At 53.0% G+C, this 20039-nt stretch overlaps 1 protein-coding gene across 7 annotated transcripts in view; it reads left to right on the top strand.

The window, feature by feature from the left end:
- Positions 1-13008, top strand: part of MARCHF10 (membrane associated ring-CH-type finger 10) — a 100040-nt gene extending 87032 nt beyond the window's left edge. For 4 of the 7 annotated variants that reach the window (XM_061392280.1, XM_061392277.1, XM_061392278.1 and 1 more), the window contains exons 9-11: positions 2753-2866; positions 9367-9409; positions 12581-13008. In XM_061392280.1, coding sequence (XP_061248264.1) covers positions 2753-2866; positions 9367-9409; positions 12581-12618 — 195 coding nt within the window. In that variant the 3' untranslated portion in view covers positions 12619-13008. Of the gene's footprint in view, positions 1-2752; positions 2867-9366; positions 11656-12580 lie in introns of all 7 variants that reach the window. The other 3 variants (XR_009731410.1, XR_009731409.1, XM_061392281.1) reach the window with 2 other exon arrangements.
- Positions 13009-20039: the final 7031 nt, after the last annotated feature.

Raw genomic sequence — 20039 nt, 5'->3', positions numbered from 1 at the left:
GCCAGCGAGATTTATGGCACCAAGTGACAGGTTCCCTCCCACGACCAGGGCAGAGACACAATCTGCTGGAAGTGACTTTTCAAATGATCTGCAGAAAACATTAGTGGATATTTTCCCATCTGCATGCCTCCGGGTCTTATGGAGTCATAAAAAGTAAATGATTTCCCTGCACGCTTTGACAGGCCTGATAGTTCCAAGCCATTTTCTATCTGATTGACTTGCCGTTATGCATCGGAGTGTCTGGGAGCAGAAAGGCTTCCTGGTGAAGCAAGCACTCAGGAGACAGCCATCGACAGCTCATGGGAGGCCCCCCATGAGGAAAAGTCAACAAGGGACAAGGCTTGGTCTGTGTGGTAGGTAGTCCGGGAAGGCTTCCCAGAGGTGGTGGCTCCTGAGACAGATGGCAAAGGAAGCACCGGCTCCTGGGGAAGGTGGGAGGAGGCCTTTAACACAGAAAAAAGAGAAACGAGCCATCTCCTCTCTGCCTGTTCTAGGCCAAGGTCAGAAGAGAAAGGCTAAAAATAGGCTAACCACTAAGGACTGTTGGCTGGAGTCTTTGAAGGCAGGTCTGTAGGGCAGGAGGGGGCTCAAGCAGTGACCTTGAGGCCAGTGGTCACCAAGATTCAGAGCTGGCCCCGATGCAGAAGGGAAGAGCGCAAGGATCTTTGCTCAGCTTGAGCACCTTTTCTGGCAGCCGATCCATCCTGGAAGGGGTGTGCTCTGTGCCGGCTTCCTGCGCTGCCCTCCATGAGATGGGAATAGGACACCAGGTGTGTGAAGCCCCTTGGGCCTCCGGGGGAAAGGAAGGAGGCGGCACTGAGATGCTACTGTGTCAAGGCCGAGCTTCAGTTCTCCTGGGAAAGCAGTCACGGTTTCGACCTTTCCCAAGGGTGATGTCAAGGGCCGTGCCCTCTGCCGGGGCTTCTAGTCCCCTGGGGTTTCCTGAGCATCGTCTGGCCCATCCCCGATCCTCCCACCCTGGAGATCTGACCCAAGGACAGATGGGGGAATAAAGCGGCAGACGGGGAGGAGTCATCACAAATCTGAGAATTTACTGAAGGTCGAGGCAGGTCCATGGGGCGAGGCTCCGCAAGACAGACTGCCAAAGGAACCAAGGACAGAGGCACCACGGTCACTCGAATGGTCAGATCTTCCCTAGAGGAACCTCCCAGTGTTGTCAGCACCAGTGAGAAAAATACACCACCACCCACCCACCGAGAAAAAGCAAAGACATCAGCCAGTGCACGACGCGGCATACACAGCAAAGACGAAGGCTTAGGACTCAGGGAGGAACGCCTGGAACAAATGCGTTTCATCGGGAAGCCTTCTGCAAGGAGGCGACCTTGTGACGGCTGTAAAGAAAGTCATGGACACAGCCTTGGAAAGGTGGAAATTGGCAGAGGAGTTTTCACAGCAGAGACATGAAGGGACTTCCCTGGTGGTGCAGAGGCTGAGACCCCATGCTCCCAGTGCAGGGGGTCTGGCTCCGATCCCTGCTAGGAAACTAGATCCCACCTCCTGCCACTAAGAGTTTGCATGCTGCAGCTGAAGATCCCACATGCCCTAACTAAAGAGCAAAGGTTCCGAGTGCTGCAACTGAGACCCTGCATGGCTAAATAAAGATTTTCAACAGAAACAGACGCACAAAAGCAAGCCAACAAACCATGTGAGAAAGAGCATGCGCAGAGGCCTTGAGGTTCACGTGGCATCTGAGGCCCCACTGGGCATCCGAGGCCCCACCGGGCACATGCTCTCTGGGGCTTAGATGACAATAGGGCAGCCAGGGAGGGTGGGGAGTCAGGGAGCCCCTAGGTGCGACCATCACTAAGCCCAGTTGTGAAGGGAGAAACTTAGAGAACTAAGGCCTGAGGCCCTTTCCCTGAGCAAATAAGGGATCTAGGAACATCAAATGTTCCCACCATGGACCTGTGTCCCAGATTCTCCAACAGACCCGTCTGCCTTCCTGAGTCATACAGTCTTATCCGGTTGACTCCCCTTCTCAGCGGCCAGCGGCTACACGTGTACACACAACATGACGTCCAGTTGCCTCCGTTCTGCCTAATGGGGTCTCACCGCACCATCTCCCCAGCCCACGGCAAGACTTTTTAAAAATTCAAAGCCAGCACCTTCCCCATATACTCCAGCTATACGAGTAGAGAATTTTGCCCAACAAACACTCCGCCCCCTCATGTGTGTGCGGCCATTCAGGGCCTCTGTCTAAAAGGCCCTGAATGGCCCTCAGAGCCACCTCCCAAAGTCCCTCCCATCCTTTTAGGACCATCAGAGACACTGTCTCCCAGGTCATATGCTACCAGCCTCTTTCTTCCCATTCACGACTCCTTTGTGGCCCTTGACACATCCCACTGATACGGGAGCCGTCTTTGAATGAGGCACACTCTCTCCCACATCACAGAATGGGGTCCCAGCAGGGAGCTGAGACCTTTGGCCCTGTGTTCTCCCAACACTCAGCTCAAGGCCATGGCAGGTAACTACTCAGTGAGTGTCCACAGCCCAGGACCAGGCCAGGAGCTTCTTCAGGCATCCTCCACTAGGCAGTCAAGGATTCCAGGATGCCTCCACCCCGGGTCCCCTTCTGCTCTGTTGTCCGGTCCCCCTCCAGAGCAGGCCTTGCCTTGGGGCTTGGGCTCCCATTCCTATTTCTTGTCCCCTCTTGGCCTAGGATCCTCCACCCTGTGATTGAGCCCGTGAATATTTTATAGATGAACTTAAAGGCTTTCTTGTCCACCTGTAGGTACAAAATGAGCTAATGAATTCAGGCTTGTACCTGGTGTTGCTGCTTCATCTCTATGAACAGAGGTTTGCAGAACTCATGAGACTCAACCACGACCGGGCCACAAGAGAGAGGGTGAGTGGGGCCCCGCCTGGGCCGTCAGCAGCAGCGTCACTGACCTTGCTGTGTGCTTTAGGAGATGTGTATCTGTGTTCAGCTGGTGGGATATGGCACTGTCATCATTGGCACCAAGACTAATGGCTGCCAGCTATAGGCACAGCGGCCCTCTGGCTGAAAAGTGACAGTCAAGTGTGAGTGTTAGTTGCTCAGTCGTGTCTGACTGTTTGCAACCCCAGGGGCTGTAGCCCACCAGGCTCCTCTGTCCATGGGATTCCCCAGGCAAAAATACCAACATGAATAGATGAATAGCCATTCCCTCTTCCAGGGGATCTTCCTGACCCAGGAATCGAACCTGGGTCCCTTGCATTGCAGGCAGATTCTTTACCATCTGAACCACCAGGTCACGTAATTGTTTCCTATTAAATATGAGTGGTAATTAAATGGTCATTAATGGTTATATAAGCAAGTGGGTCTCTAGGGATATTTGGCCCCCAAAATAGAGGCCAGCAAGGCTGCGGGGGCTGGGTGTGCATCACACGTGGATGTCCACTGCCCAAGCAAGGAGGGTCCATGAGAAATAGGAACCTTCCCTGCCCCCAGCCAAGGGAGCTGTTTATTTTGCTTCGGCTCCCAGGGTATGTCATCCCAGCATCTGTGTGTGTGTATATGCCAAGAAACAAAGGTGCTGATGGGGTCCCATCTGTCATTAGAGAAGCGTATTTACCAGGAATGATCATCTGTGGCTGCCCTTCCTTTAATAAAAGAACCAGGGCCCTCTAGCAGACTGTGTGGTGTCGGGGGAGAAGCCTAGATCCACTACTCAGATCAGAATGTGGGAGAACAGGGCAACCTCTGAAACGTACAGACACCCTTGGCCATTATCGAGTCAGAACCCTGAGCCCCAGGGGACTGTCAAATGCGCCTGGTGGCTGGGCCAGGGAAGAGCACTGTCAGGACAGGGGTGCCTTCCTGACCCGAAGGCCACGCCAGGCACGGATATGCTTTTAGTGTTTGGGGTTTCCAGGACACCCCCTGAGCCTCAAAATTTGACCTTCTGCTCACTTTAGAAGGTCACCACAGATTCAGAAGGGACTGAATTCACAGGTTCACAGAGTTCACAAGTTCAGAAGGGACATCCCTGGTGGTCCAGTGGTTAAGACTCCATGCTTCCAATCAGGGGATACAGGTTTGATCCCTGGTCGAGGAACTAAGATCCCACATACAGTGCCACATGGCAAAAAAAAAAAAAAAGGTCACCATTGGAAAGCAAGCCAGTGTAGCCGTGGACCAGCAGCCAGTGGAACCGTGAGGCAGCTATAGTGATGCTCTGCTACGCATCCCACGCACTTCTTTCTCTTCACCATCTTGGCTCTCCATGTCTCTCTGTCTCTACTTTTCTACCTCAAGTGGACAAGAGGCACCTGCCAGCACCAGTCACTGTCTGAAGGTGAAACCCAATGACTCCATGTGCTCCCTACACAGCCCCAGTCCCTGCACCACTGGAGGCCGTGGCAATCCATTTGGAGCCATCCCTGCTAGAAATGGGCTTCCCTGGTGGCTCAGTGGCAGAGAATCCACCTGCCAATGCAGGAGATGTGGGTTTGATCCCTGGGTGGGAAAGATCCCCTAGGAGGAGGAAATGGCGATCTATTCTAGTATTCTTGCCTGGGAAATCTCATGGACAGAGGAGCTTGGTGGGCTACAGTCCATGGGATTGCAGAGTTGGACACGACTGAGTGCACACACACGCCACTAGAAATGTTGGGTTCAAACCATTCATCATAAGAATTTGAGATCTGTCTCTATATCTTTCTGGCTTCCATTCTCCCCTTAGACCCTAAGCTCTCAATTAAGACAACAGGCTGGGTCTTCGCCAAGACATCTCCTCAGGCATCTCACCCTCTCTCTGACCCAGGCCTGTCCTTCCTTTTACTCTTCCGTAGTTTTAATGGTGACATAAATTCCTTAGAGACATACATTTTTTTTTTTAAGTATAACAGGAAGCAGGAAATGATCCTTTGTTAACATTTCTGTAACCTTATTTTCACGATTCCACATCTTATTTAATGAACTTTTTATTGCACATTGAACTTCAAAGCACCCAGGGTTCAATAAAGGTTACAGATGGCCATACCATCAACAAACAAAGGCAAGAGACATTAGCCTCTGGAACTGTAAGGCGCACACAGGAAGGCAACAGAGAGTACAACCCACTGGATGAAAAACCCACGCCCTTAAAGCATTGACTCTAGAGAATGTTCTGGTAAAACTATCCCAGAGAAGGAGCAGGTAATGTGGGGAGCAAGCTGGGAGCCAGCAGGGAAGGAAGCAGGAAGGACAGGGCATCACTTCTCTCATCACAAGCTTACTTGTAATTTGAGATTCCCCCGAAATATTGGGTGGGCCAAAAAGTCCTTTGAAGTTTTTGTACCATCTTACAGAAAGACCCAAACAAACTTTTTGGCCAGCCCAGTAGTTCTCACCCATATAAACCACCAAGCAGTAACCAGTACTAAGAACTAGTTAAGAGGTACCCAAATGGAAGTAGGAAAACAGGTGTGAATGTGCTCAGTTGCTGAGTCATGTCTGACTCTTTGTGACCCCACAGACTGTGGCCTGCCAGGCTCCTCTGTCCATGAGATTCTCCAGGCAAGAATACTGGAGTGGGTTGCCATAACAAGTGGTTTTTGTCAAATTGATTCTCTTCTGGATATGAGTCTCAGTATTTTCTTGCAGAAGATTCTAAGGGTGACGTTTAGCAAGAGAGGCACTATGATGGGAAGGAACACCTCCTCCCCTCTTCTTTACTGAGCAGAACCTGAAAAGCCATTCATAACAGGCTCCTGGGTGTGTCTCAGTAAGACACAGTGGTGAAGGCCTGTCCATGGTGGTGATCACTCATTCACACCTGCATATCAGGTGCTGAGATGGGGACCTGGGAAAGTGGCTATCAGACATGATGTCCCTTTCTTGGAGGAGTTAATAGTCAGGTGGGAAGGTGAGACTCACATATAGGGAAAACCAGGAAATAATAAAAAAAGTAGCCCTTGATCCAGAGAAGGCAATGGCAACCCACTCCGGTACTCTTGCCTGGAAAATCCCATGGACGGAGGAGCCTGGTAGGCTGCAGTTCATGGGGTTGCAAAGAGTCAGACACAACTGAGCGACTTCACTTTCACTTTTCACTTTCCTGAATTGGAGAAGGAAATGGCAACCCACTCCAGTGTTCTTGCCTGGAGAATCTCAGGAACGGCAGAGCCTGGTGGGCTGCTGTCTATGGGGTCACACAGAGTTGGACACGACTGAAGCGACTTAACAGCAGCAGCAGCAGCAGCCCTTGATCAAGAGAACTAACAGATCCAGTGAATTCCCAAAGGCTGTGAAATAAAAAACCCAAGATCTTCCCTGACAGTGGCTTCCTGGGGTTTTCAGTGATCTTATAAACAAATAATTTGGCTCCCCAGTGAGGCTGTGAGCCTTTTTAAGGCAAAGTTAAACCTTCTACATCTATCCTTTTCCTGAAGCTGGACACACAATGAATCATGTTTGACTGCTGACCAAGTCCCAGACACTATGGATGCCAGGAGCGCTGAGTGGTTACAAACTTGCTAAATTACTGCCGGAAAAGGATGTGGTCTGCTAAGGGTTGCAGGGGTGGGTCAGGGGGAGGATATGGTCATTGGCAAGTTGGAATAAGGAACACTTACCTCTTTTGTACACCATGCTCCTCCAGTGCCTTGAAAATGCCTGGCACATACTAGGTACTCAGTAACCTCCTGATGCTCAAGCAATGAAAAAGTGAACAATACTTGCTTCTTCCAGAGGCAAGTATTGAAAAAATTGGAGAAATTTGGAGAAAGTGATAATATAAATTTATGGAGAAAAAAAAGCATTCTAGGTAAAGGAACACTTTCAAGTTCAAGGTATATTTGAGTATTCAGAGGTTTTCTACATGTCTACCATGTGCTAGGTTCTAAACTGTGCTCGGTCTGCTCAGTCATGTCCAACTCTTTGTGACCCTATGGACTGTAGACCCCCAGGCTCCTCTGTCCATGGGATTTTCCAGGCACGAATACTCCCTCCTCCAGGGGATCTTCCTGACTCAGGGGTTGAACCCGTGTCGCCTACATTGCAGGTAGATTCTCTAACCACTGAGGCATCGGAGAAGCCCCTGGGTTCTAAACTAGATCCTGGGAAATATGAAGATGATCAAGACACACTTTGCCTAAAAGGGATTCAGAGTCTAAAGAAACAGATGGGTAACCAAGAGTATCCAAAAAAATAAAAAGTGCCTTGTGTTATTTCAGGAGATGGAGCTGGATGTGGAAGAAGGCAGAGTTCAAGGACAGGAAGGGGCCGCTGTTCGTGCCCCTCCTACCCCCGCTTCTTCCATACCTTCTGCAGGACAGACCCTCCAGGCAGGAGGGACACAAGCCAACGTTTCAGAGGGCTTTGCTTTGAATCCAGTTAGCTTGTACTCTTTGCCATCCGTCTTCCCACTGCTTTGGGAGCCTGGTGGCAAAGCTGCTTCTGTTATTGCTCCTGTCAACCGATCAGCTGAGGAGGTGATGCTGGAACTGAGTCTCAGACCAGTGCTGGTGGGGAGGGAAGGGCACCCAAGCAGAAGGGAACACAAAGGCTCAGGAAGGAAAAGACTTGTGTGTTTGGGAAAGTCAAGGCACTGAGTGTGGCCAGAGCTGGTGGGAAGTAAGGAGGATGTGACGGGGTTGGGTGCAGCTCTGGGAGGCTATGGAAGGCTTTCTAGCCTGGGGTTGACAGGTCAGGAGAGCTCTGTTTCTGAGAGGGAGTGGGAGCGGCCATGTGGAGGGTGGGCTGAAGGGGGAAGAAGCCCAGCTGGGCGGCTGCTGCACTGGGACAGGGTTAGGGGGCCCACGTGGGGAGCACTGGAGGTGGGGGGCCAGATTTAAGTGGGCACAGAGAGTGAGCTATGGGCTGAAGGGAGCAGTGACTGTTATGCTCTGCAAATGCCTAGCGGGAAACTGGCCTTTCCTCTCTTCAGCTGTTTACAATGGGAGCATCTCCAGAGAACATGGGGCCCCACCAGCCTCACCTGACCTATTTGGTTCACCCTTTAATCTCATGGGGACACAGGACTGTTCTGCAGGGTGAAGCTAAATGGACATGCCTTCCCTCCGCCTTCTCCCTTTCAGCGCCCATGTGGCACACTCCAGTATTCAGGGACTGCTCCCTCCGGGGTTCCCTAACCTGGGCTTCCTCCTGGCTGTGGGTTTTGTCTGTGCCACACTCTCCATCCCCTCTCAATGAAATGACCCTGTACCCGAAATTGCTCTCCCTGCCTGCCCATGTGTGTGTGCGCACTGAAAGGCAGAGCGCAGACGGGACCCCATGGCTTCCACGATGCCCTCCTGGCCCAAGTACCCACCTGTCTTCTGCCACAGGGGAGCTACTTTCACAGTTCACTTGGAAGGGGAGGGGAGGGTGTTGAAGTCGCTCTGAAATCCCACTGGCCTATCCGTGTGAGGCTCCATGGATTTTCCCTAGGCTCTCCCCATTCACACCATCTCTACAAAACGGAAAACCCTTGCCTCAGAAGACCATATCTACCCAAAATTATGCAAGGCCCAGACTTGGCGGACTGTTGGGAAAGCTTGCCTACTCACCAAGTTGGCGCCCCCTGGTGGCCATCATTAGATAGCCACCATCTCCGGGCACAGAATCTAGAGGCAGGATGAGGTCGTCCTAGCAGCCTGGGGAACACGGAGGCCGTTGCTAGCACCGCCCGATGTATAATTTACCAGGTAACCAGGACTGCTCCTCTAGAAGAAATTCCAACCTTCTGCCCTTCCCCCTGGCCTTCTGCGGAGAGGGACCCAGGGGCTACACTGACCAGGCAGTTGCCCCAGTAACAGTGTCCAGCACCCCTTGTTTTGTCCCCCAGCCTGTCACAAAGGCCCTCCTCCCACTGGCGGGGGGGGGGGGGAAGGGCACAAGCCCCAGAGCCCACATCCTTGCAGCCTGGCACAATGGCCTCCCACGGAGTACACAGTGTTTCTCATTGTGGCATAAAATGCCATAAAGTCAGAACAAAGAGGGAGCCCAGAGCCTTGATGGGCCTGCTGCTTCCTGCCGGGTGGAGAATACAACCGATTGTTTAAAAGCCAGTGGTGAGGCAAGTGGCCAATTAGCACGGCTTTCACCCCCACTGCCTGGAAATGTGACTCTGGACTGTCAGGATGGGGTTCTGCTGCTCAGATCAATTGCTGAGAGGTTGCAGGTCTGTTCACACTGCCAAATTTAGACAGCCCAAACAGGCGAAGGTGACCTGCGCTATCGCTGACGCTGTCTTTAGGAGGCGCCTACGCCCCACAGGTGCTGAATATCCACACTGCCCTCGCACCTCCACGCCTCCTTCTCTGCCCCTTTAAGGTGATGTCAGGGATTCCTAGAATATTCCCGCGACTAGGGGATTAGACATCTGTTCACAATTGCTTTGGAAAAAAACGGTTCATTTTTCATTGTCTTCTTTCCCATAGTTGTCAAGAAACTACCCACAGCCCAGGCTGGAAGAAAATGAAAGTAGGTGTTGGGGATCGGTCCTGCCATGTTGAGGGTGTTTGGCAATTTGCTGTCTTTCTGTGGCTGTGTTGAACCTAATCCTATGGAAGGAAGTAACAACTGCCCCCTGCCCCCAGAGGCAAAAATAACCCCACAAAGCTGGGGAAACCCTAGCTGCAGCAGTCAGCAAGGCAGTCCAAGTGTGCTGGATGCAGAAGAGATGAGTTTGAACTCATGCTGAAAGCGAAAGCAAAGGCGGGCAAAGGGAGGATCAGTCTTCCTCGGACTTAGGATGACCTGCTGCAGGTTTTTTTTTTCTTTCCCTTTACTGGGATTCTCCAGCATCCAGCACTCGGAGGAGCCTCTTGGGTTTTCTTCTAAACCCCGGAAGGGCGCTGTGGAGCCATTACATAAAGGGCTATGTATTCACATAGCCATCATTCACAAGTTAGTATTGGAGTTACTGGATTTTCTCACTCTTCCGCCCAAGCCAGCGGGCCTGCTGGATTCAGAAGTTGAACAAGGAAAACAAGTGTCGGGAAAGGGCCAAGAAGCCAGGCCAGCTGTCTCCAAAGCAGGCTTATTATCCCATAGAAAACCTGACTCAAGAAAACGTGCTCAATTAAAGCAGGCAGGCTGGTGGTCAGATGTGGGAAGAACTTTCCTCATCAGCTGGGAGGATAAACGTTACAGTGAACTAAGGAACGGGGTGCCAGAGGTGACAGTTCCCTCCCCAGAGGCTGTTCTGGAGAGAAATGTCACAACTGCCTGCCTTAAAAGGTTTAAAACAGCTATTTCCACTCAGGCTTTGCCATCAGAATCACCTGGGGAACTTAGAAAAATACAGATTCCTGGGCCCCTCCCAGAGACACCGATTCAGGCACTGGGGGGTGGGCCCCTGGTGACCGTGATACAGTCAGTGGTCATGGTAATGCTTTGGGGACCCACACCCCGCCCCCCGCAACCGACCGGCCCGCAGAGGCTGAACCAGCTCAAAGCTCCACAGGGTGGGGCCCAGATGACGACCCTAGAGCACCCATCTATTATTCAGGGCACGCAGTCCCGAGAAGCCGGCAGATCATTTTCAGAGTGGGGAGGGCTCTACAGGGCTCTCTGTTCACAAAAGGAACTCGTAGGGTCCCAGTCCCCGGGCGCCACCGCGGGGGTCCAGCCGAGCCGGGCGAGGGCCCAGAGGCCCCTCGCGCCCTCGCAAGGTCGCGGGGCCTCTCGGTGGGCGGCCGGTCCCCTGGCGTCGTCGCCTGGGTCGACCCCGAGCAGCTGCTCCGCTTCGGGCCGCCGGGAAGGGAGGCCAGGCAGGGAACGGTGAGAGCTAGGAAAGACCTTTGTGTGCGGGCGCACGCACCCCGTCTGCGCCCGGCCTTTGCCGAGAGAGCCCCGGCTCCGTCCAGAGAGGGCACCCCGCGCGTCGGCCGGGAAGGCTCGGTGGCCCGAGGCTCCGGGCAGGGTCTCGGCGCCGCGCCCGGCCGCGCCCGTCCCCAGCCCCCGCCCCGGAGGCGCCCGCGCTCTTCCCGGTTCGGGGAAACCTGCAGCGGCGGGCGCGCCCGGGCCGGTCTGGCTGGGCAGGGGCGACCCCTAGTGCCCAGCGGGGCCCGCTGCCGCCCTGCCGCGGGGGGCGGCCCGGAGCAGGATGCAGAGCCTCCCTCCACACCCCGGCTTGGGGATGCGGAAGGGGCACCGCGGCTCCAGGCCTGGGGCCCCCGGGTTGAGTGCCATCTCTAGAGGACGGGAGAAGAGCGCCCCCGGGGTGGTGCTTAAAAAGGAGCCTCCACCGAGGGAACCCTGCCTCCTGTGTTGCTCCGAGGCAGATGGTTCCCGCCCCCAGCCCCGCACCGTGTCACCAACCGCCTGTCTTCAGGAAGCTGGGACTAGCTCTAGGATCCACCCCCTCCCGGTAGAGTCCTAATGTGGGAGCCTCAGATTTCCCCCTCTGGAAACGGGTCCAGGCCCTTTCCGCCTGTCCCAGCCCTGCGCACACCCCAGGCGCCGGCAGGGGCAGCCCCGCGCAGAGGGACCGTCTTGGCACGCTGCTCAGACGCCGCCGGGGCCTGGCTTCCCGCCCGAGCTCTGATCAGGACAAGAGCCAGGGCAGCCAAAGGCGGATCCACACGCCTCGCGCCCTCCCCCTGGGGCCGTGGCTTCTCTGGTCCCCGGCAGCCTGGCAGGACTCACCTGGTTGGCAGCGCTCTGTGAAGATGGGTTGCTACAGCTGAGTCACGGCTGTGACCCGCTGCCCTAGCCCCATGCAGGTAAACAGGGAGGGAAAAGGCAACACATCAGGGCACAGCAGGTGACACAAAGATGCCAGCCTCTGTGGCTCATGCCAGCCTTCTCACTGGGCACCCTGTCCTGGGCTTCTGGGAACCGAGGCTGTGCACAAGATGCCACAGGTGGCACCAAGGTAAGGGCTGCTGGGGAGAGGCCCTGGGTGGGTGTGCCTGGGTCTAACAAATTGTCACACAGCCCCCCTGACAGCTGCTTCTTGGCTGGCACGAATAATGGTCACCACAGCCAAGTCCAAGTCTAGGGAGGGGAATCATGCCTCCAGCAGCCATCAATACAGGTGTGGAGAGGAGCGGCCAAGAAGGCCTTCAGCCAAGGCTGGGCCAGAGCACCTGCCCCCTACCCTAAATGTACAAGTCAAGGCAACTAGATTTGGGGGAAAGAGGAAGGTGAAAGAAGGTGGGCAGCTCTTGGAGCTGGGGCTGCGTTGTGGTGGAGGAAGAAGCTGAAGAGTGTCCAGGTAGGGATGGAGGGAGGCGATTACTCTTGTTCCCTTGCCCTTCACCAGTCAGAATGTGCTTCCAAATAGGGAGCGCTCACTCCAGCCAATGAGAAAATAAATATTGAGAATGAGAATCTTTCTCAAGAATAAAGAAAGCACCCCACCTGGCCTCCTCCTCTGACTCCACTGCTTCTCACTGCCCCTGTGCCCCCCCATCATATGACCCTCTGTGTCCAGCCAATTTGATCCCTGAAAGACTGCGGGGTCTCTGTTCCTCACACTGTTCCAGGCACTGTAGCATGTGTGGTGTGTGTGTGTCTGTTGTGTATTGTCTGTGTGTCTGGTCACTGGTGCTGGGGCAGGGGCTTGGGGGAGCTGGGCAGGAAGGGCAATGATGCCATCCTCCTCCACGACAGAGTCCGCAGCCTGAGCTTCCTCTTGCTTTCCAGGTTCCGAGCTGGGAGATGGGAGTGGCAGCAGTTTGTGAAGGCAACAGCCGAGTTGTCTAGCAAGGGAGCTGGCCTGGAGCTGGCCAGGCAGAAGCCTCTCCTCTTGGCCACCCTTCCTCCATGCCCACAAGCCTCCCTTCCTCCTCGCCACTGAAACCGAAACCGATGTTCCCAGTTATCTTTTTCACCTTCTGCCACTCTTTTTGGGGTCTGGCTCGAGCATCCACAGACAGCAACAGCGACCCGCTCAGTCCCAGACTTGGGCTTGCTGAGCCCCCGCCAGCTGCCCAGCTGCTGCCCTTCCACCCAGAAGTCCAAGGGGACCCATTGGCCCTAGTGGGCCCCGTGGCCTGAGGTCCCTCTGTGGAGCGCACCCCTTCAGGTCTCACTCCACCGAGTGGAATCAGTAAACTGACGTTGTTCACCCAGTTTTGTGTTGTGCTCATTCCAGTGCCCTTGGACAAAGGCTCAGGGCCTGAAACTCTGAGGAGTACACCTCCCACACCCCCCACTTCCCCCCCACGTCTCACCTCTCCTTGCCCCCCACCATCACTGCCACAAGGGATGACACCGCCTGGGCCCCCAGAGGCTGGCTGGCTGCCCCTGTAGGTACCCACTTAGGAGGGTTTGGTACATTTACTCCACACTTCTCTCCTACTTGCATCTTATCGTCCAAAGACCAGATCAAGACTTAGGATGAAAAACGAGGCAGAGAATTTAGTAAGAAAAGAAGAGGAAGGTGTGTGTATATGAGACAGAGACAAAGCCAAGTCAAAAAATAAAGATGGAGGTAATGAACTGCAAAAACGTTACAGCAAATGAAAGAAGCCAGTCACGAAAGACTACATACTGTATGATCCTATTTACATGCAATTTCTAGAAAGGCAAACCAGAGAAACAGAGCAGTGCTTGCTGGGGGTTGGGGAGGGAGCGGAGAGGGACTGCACACGAGCTCGAGGGGACTTTGCGGGGTGATGAGGGGCTTCTGAAAGCTGGTCTGTGGTCATGTTCACACAACTGGATGCATTTACTGAAGCTTATTGAACTGTGCGCTTAACACAGGCGAACTCTGGTATAATTGTAAAATATGCCTCAACAGACTTTCTAAACAACGGAAGAAGGGGCAGAGAAAGGGTAAGAGAGAGGAAAAGGTAAAATGGGAAGAGATGCTTCTCAAAACGCCTTCAAGACCTGCCCTCCTCAGAACAATAGTGACCACTGAAGATGTTGCTGCCAAGGGGTCCCCCCAATAAATTACAGTGTCAGTAGGGTTTAGGAAAAGCTAGGTGTCAAAATCTTGTCTGATATGTTCCACAGTTAGGCAAAGTGACTCCAGGACTGCAAACAAATTCCACCAGGCTGCCTAGATCCAAGAACCAAACAAAAGGACATCTTTAAATGTGCATAGTCCCTAGAAGAGCCACTCAGGTTGAAAATATCTCCATAATGTATATAAAATTCCTATAACCTCAAGTTGCTCCATTCACCAGTGGAGCTCCAAGCCCTGATCATTCTATGAGAGAATGGGTCTTTATTTTTAACTGAATTGTAAGGTCAACTGAAGATAAAGGATTTGTCCAGGAGCCAATACTGAGAAATACCTAAGGGACAATGCATATTTTAAAATAAGGTTTACAGAGAACTTAATGGAATTTGAGGTGGCTGGGTAAATATTCTGGCAGGCCAAACCCACAGGAAGATGTAGCAGGGTTTGAGGCAGCTACCCTGAGACCGTTATAGGTTTACATCAGCTGGTGTTGGGTTTGGGGAAACTATCTGAAGGATTTACAGACAAAAGCAGGAGTCCCTCCTGTGAGGTCTGAGTGGCGAGAGGTGCAACACAATAGACCGCACCATTAATTCATCGTCACTGCAGCCCAGGGGTCTGCCGATGGGGCTTCTCATGGCCCAACATGCCAAAGTACCAAGTCTCCTTTATTAAAAGACAACGATGGGTCCAGTATTCTTTCCTGGGAAACCCCACGGACAGAGGAGCCTGGCAGGCTACAGTCCATGGGATGTCAAAGAACCGGACACAACTTAGTGACTAAACAACAACGTGGATTTGTCCGTTTCTATTATGTGTGTGTGAGTCACTCAGTCGTATCCAGCTCTTTGCAATCCCATGGACTGTAGCCCGCCAGGCTCCTCTGTCCATGGAATTCTCCAGGCCAGAATACTGGAGTGGGTAGCCTTTCCCTTCTCCAAGAGATCTTCTCAACCCAGGGATCGAACCCAGGTCTCCTGCATTGTAGGCAGATTCTTTACTACCTGAGCCACAAGGGAAGCCCAAGAATACTGGAATGGGTAGCCTATCCCTTCTCCAGTGGATCTTGCTGACCCAGGAGTACTGCAAGAAGCTTAACAATTAAATGCATTATTTGTGATTAAAAAAAAAAAAAAAGACAATGATGGGGACTTCCCTAGTGGCCCAGCAGTTAAGAATCCACACTCCCAATACAGCCGGCCCAGGTTTGATCTGGCCAGAGAAGTAAATCCCACATGCTGCAAAAAAATACTGGGTGCTACAACTAAGACCCGGTACAGCCATATAAATAAATTTTCAAAAAATACTTAAAAGAATGATGAAAAGGGCTATCTCCCTCCCCTATAACTGGCTAAATATTGGCAGAATCTACTCGAGGCTGAGGCACATTGGACAGGACACAGGGTCTTTCTATGCCTTTGGCTCTTTAGGCAGCTTTTACCAACTATCAACTTGTGCTTCGCTGGTGGCTCACAGGGTAAAGAATCCACATTGCAGGAGACCTGGGTTAGACCCTTGGGTTGGGAAGATCCCCTGGAGAGGGAATAGCTACCCACTCCAGTATTCTTGTCCAGAGAATTCCATGGACAGGAGTCTGGCGGGCTACAGCCAATGGAGTTGTGGAATCGGACTCAACTTTCACTTTTTTCAACCACGCGCAGGTTGTGAAGACACAGGGGGAAAATGCACAGCGCCCACCTCCTTGGAGCTCAGTTCTCACTGGGGCAGCAGGACATGTGTAGAAAACATCATACTGAGGTAACAGGAGCCCTCAGGTGGTGCTTACAGAGCACGTCCTAGGAGCTGGGCCTGAGGGTAAGCGTTTTACATATATCTTTAATCCTCACAATACGCCTATGAGGCAGATACGAGTAACCCCATGTTACATGGGAAGGAATGTGCACTAGGGTTCTCTAGAGAAAAAGAGCTAATAGGATATATAGAAAGAGATTTAGTATGAGGGATTGGCTCACAGGATTATGGAGGCTGAGAAGTCCCACCGTCTGCCATCGGCAAGCTAAGGACCTAGGGAAGCCCGTGGTGCGGTTCCAATTCAAACTTGGGCCTGGGAACGTGGGGATGGGGGTGGGGGTGGCAAGAGTGTGAACCCTGGTTGGCGTCTGAAGGCCTGAGAACCAGAAGTGTTGATGTCTGAGAGCAGAAGATGAGTGTCCTAGCTCAACAGAAAAGCTGTCCTTTCTCTCCCTTTTTGTTCTATTCAGGCCCTCAATGGATTGGACAATGCCCACCCTCCCACCCTGGGGAGAGTGATCTTCTTTACGGTTTATTGATTCAAATGCTAATCTCTGGACTTCACTGGAGGTCTAGCGGTTAAGAATCCGTTAAGAATCCGCCTGCCAATGCAGAGGACACTGCAGCATGTCAGGCTTCCCTGTCCTTCACTGTCTCCCGGAGTTAGCCCAAACTCATGTCCATTGAGTTGGTGATGCCATCCAACCATCTCATCCTCTGTCTCCCCCTTCTCCTCCTGCCTTCAGTCATTCCCAGCATCAGGGTCTTTTCAATCAGTCGGCTCTTCACATCAGGTGGCCAAAGTTTGGAGCTTCAGCATCAGTCCTTCCAACGAAGCACAGTTTGAAAGCATTAATTCTTCAGTGCTCAGTCTTCTTTATGGTCCAACTCTCACATCTGTACATAACTACTGGAAAAAACCATGGCTTTGACTCTATGGACCTTTGTCAGCAAAGAGATGTCTCTGCTTTTTAATATGTTGTCTAGGTTTGTCACAGGTTTTTCTTCCAAGGAGTAAGCTTCTTTTAATTTCGAGACTGCAGTCACCCATCCTCAGTGATTTATATACACTACTTTGTACAAAATAGAACACTAATGACAACTGACTGTATATAGTGCAGGGAACTCTACTCAGTGACATAAATGGGAAGGAAATCCAAGGAATACAGGATATATGTATACGAATAGCTGATTCAGTTTGCTATACAATGGAAACTAACAACATTGTAAAGCAACTGTACTCCAATAAAATAAAAGTAATAAAATATCCATAATAGTGCAAATGTCTCATATATGAACCAAGCCCCCACTTCATTTCTACACATCCTAAGCAATTCTCCTTTTTTTGGCCGCAGAGTGCTGCATGCAGGATCTTAGTTCCCCAAACAGAGATCAAACCCGGGCCCCACAGTCTTCACCACTAGACCACCGGGGAAGTCCCCATCCTATGCAATTCTGCGCATTGAGTGCCATGTCCAACCCCAGCCCAGGCTAATCAGGTGTCCCTCCCCTGCTGCCTCAGGAATGGAGGCCAGAGAAAAAGGAAAGGAGAGAGGTCACTTTTAGCCCTTACACTCCAAACAGGCTTCTGAAACTCAGCACAGATGTCTCAGGTTGAGACAGAGTTCTTGAGCCTCAGAGTCTGACTGTAAGATCATGGCGGGGGACGGGGGGTTCTCTCCTGTATCCCATCCCCCAACCTTTTTATAGAGCAGGGAGGGTGGAGAAGTGATCAGCCAAGTCCTTCCCCTCTCGGTGCCTCTGTTTCCTCGTCTGTCAAGGGGCACAGTCACAACCAGCTGATGATATGTTGAGAGGATAAAATGAGTTTATTCATGGTAAGCAGTTAGAACAGGGCCATACCTAGTAAATAATAAGTATCTTGATCATTGCCATCATCATGGAGGAATGGCCTGTCTGAGGCAATGTCCCCGAGTTCCCTGCAGCCCCAGAGTAGGAAAAGACACCATCCAAAAGTTTCTCAAGTCCCAGAGAGAGATAGATAGGCCTCCCTGAGTAAGCCGGCAGGGCTGTGCAATGACCGAGGAGGGCCAGACCCCCGGACACACCACAGGACCTCAGAACTTAAGAGATGCCTGGCAGGAAAGAAAAAAAAAAGCTGACTAGAAAACCTGAACCGACCAGGGTTTCCCTGAAATGGCTACAGTTCTGCCATCAGCCACTATCAGAAGCTAGTCCATTTTCTGCTTTGACTGCGAGCAACAAATCCATTTCAAGGGGGAAATGCCTGCATGCTGCTTTGTCCCTTTCCTTTCTCCAGGGCTGGCCTCCCTGGCTGCTTTGCTGGACAAGGATTGCCACCTGCAGATCCAACGGGGCCGATTCAGTGGGGAGTCGAGACTAAAGTCAGCCTTCACTGGGCCTCCTGGCCGCACTGACCCCTGAGACAGAGACCTGAACATCCGAGCACTTTGATCTCACGCCAGTCTCACTCAAGGCCGCTCCATGTTCCCTCCACCGCCCTTCCCTTTCCTCCCGCTTCCTGCCCGCCTTTCTCGGGAACTGCCTCTCCCTCCAGATGCGGTTCTTGACCTTGTCCCTGCCACAGACTCCCGCCCTAGTGCTCCAGGCAGCTTGGCAGGGCCCGGCCAGCTCTGTTCCAGGAGAGCCATGTGGTGCGGCTGGCCGGCTCCTCACCCCTGCGGCCTCGCAGTGCTGCCCGCTGGGCCAGGCCAGCTCCGCCAGGACACCTGGGAGCAAGCCATCTCTGATCTGACAAGAAGAGGTTGTGAGAAGGCCTGACACCACTCTCTGGAGAGCGGCCCATTCATTCATGGATTCAGCGAGCCGTCCCGGAGGCCAGGTGGCCAGAGCTGAGCCGGTTTTCGCCCCACCAGTGCCGGCTGGGCTTGGAGCCTGGATTCAGTGCCCTGTGCCCAGGCACCAGGGGCTGGGTCTCAGGACATCATAGATGGAATGTAGAGAGGCTGAAGGCCTATTGCATGGAAATGAGCAGAAAGAAAGGAGTTTCTCCCACGCACCCTACCAGAACCAGCACTGGCCGGGGGCCAGAGGCAGATGACCCCAGTCCCAAGCCTTCCTCCTGCCCACAGAGAGCCACCCGGAGTCCCCCAGCCCTCCCCTGGGCAGGCAGGAGCCCCCAAGCAGAACAAGGTCTATGGGGAGCCCCCAGGTGCATGTGAAGCTGTCTGAAATGCTTCTGGGTGGGGATTCAGGCTCTGGCAAAGACTAAAGCCACCTGAGGAAAGGAGAGAAGAGTGGAGAACAAGTATTTCTGGAGTGATTTAAACCAGGGGTCCCCAACCTCCGGGCCATGGACTGGTATCTCCTGTCAGATCAGCGGCAGCATTAGATTAGAAATAAAGTGCGCAATAAATGTAAGGCGCTCGAATTACCCAAAAACCATCCCTCTCCTCCCGGTCCTTGAAAAAATTGTCTTCCATGAAATCTGTCCCTGGTGTCAGAAAGATTGAGGACTGCTGACTTAAACCTCTGGACACACAGCAGCCACTGGCCCCAGGTAGCCTTGGGGCATTTGGGTCCTCACTCCTTCAGCTGCTCCTCCCACCCCCAAACCCCACCTGGGAGCCTGTGTCCCTGCCTTCACCCCTAGGCTCTTCCTATCTCTCAGGGCAAGGGTCAGCAGCCAACTCCCCAAGGGGCTTGGGCTCAGCCTGCCCTAGCCATCTGTGAGTTGTGGCTAATGGCCGGGCACTCAACTCACAAAGGCAGCTGTTCCCCACTGTGGAGGGCTAATCACTTCAGGCTGAAGTGGATTAATCATTAAGGACCCCCACACACACCCACAGGATTGGGGCTCCCTCCCTGAAGTGACCGGGCCCCTCTGTGTGTCCTGCTGCTGCTACAGAGAGAGGAGAATAGGAAGAGGGCCTTGGGTTTCCAAGGCTCCGAAAAGGCGCTCCCAGATTCAGACATGGCACCTCATCTACCCCACTGTGCTGGAGTCACTTTCTCAGTATCTTTTCCTATCATATGGGCTTAGGCTTTGAACCACGTGACAGGATTACTGATTTAGAAAACAAGAAACTTGCATTTAAAAATCACCAAGGCCAAACACACATGTGCACACAACCTCGCCAGTTGCCACAGACAAAATGATCCAAAGCACCGGCTGAAAAGGTCAGACTAGCCGTTCCCACTGACTTCCTGCTGGACCTGACATCCACATTCAGGCTTTCTAGGCCTGCCTTCAAGGCCTCAGGCAACCAGGCCCCACCACGCTCCAGCCAGCCTGGCCTCCTCACTGGTCATCTGAAGCCCCAGGGGCCCCGCGGCAGGACCCAGCCCCCTCCCCCTAGCGTTCCCCAGGCCCCAGGACCTGGCCCGGATACTTGCACCACCTCCCACCCACCTCCTTCAGGTTCCAGCCTCACTACCACTGGAGAGACCCACCCCAACCACCCAGCCCAAAGCAGCTCCCGGCCCCTCGGCCTGCTT

This window comes from Bos javanicus, chromosome 19 (genome assembly GCF_032452875.1).
Source record: "Bos javanicus breed banteng chromosome 19, ARS-OSU_banteng_1.0, whole genome shotgun sequence".
Taxonomy (NCBI): Eukaryota; Metazoa; Chordata; class Mammalia; order Artiodactyla; family Bovidae; genus Bos; species Bos javanicus.
Note: the sequence above shows the minus strand (reverse complement) of the source record. Positions and strands in the feature narration are given on the sequence as shown.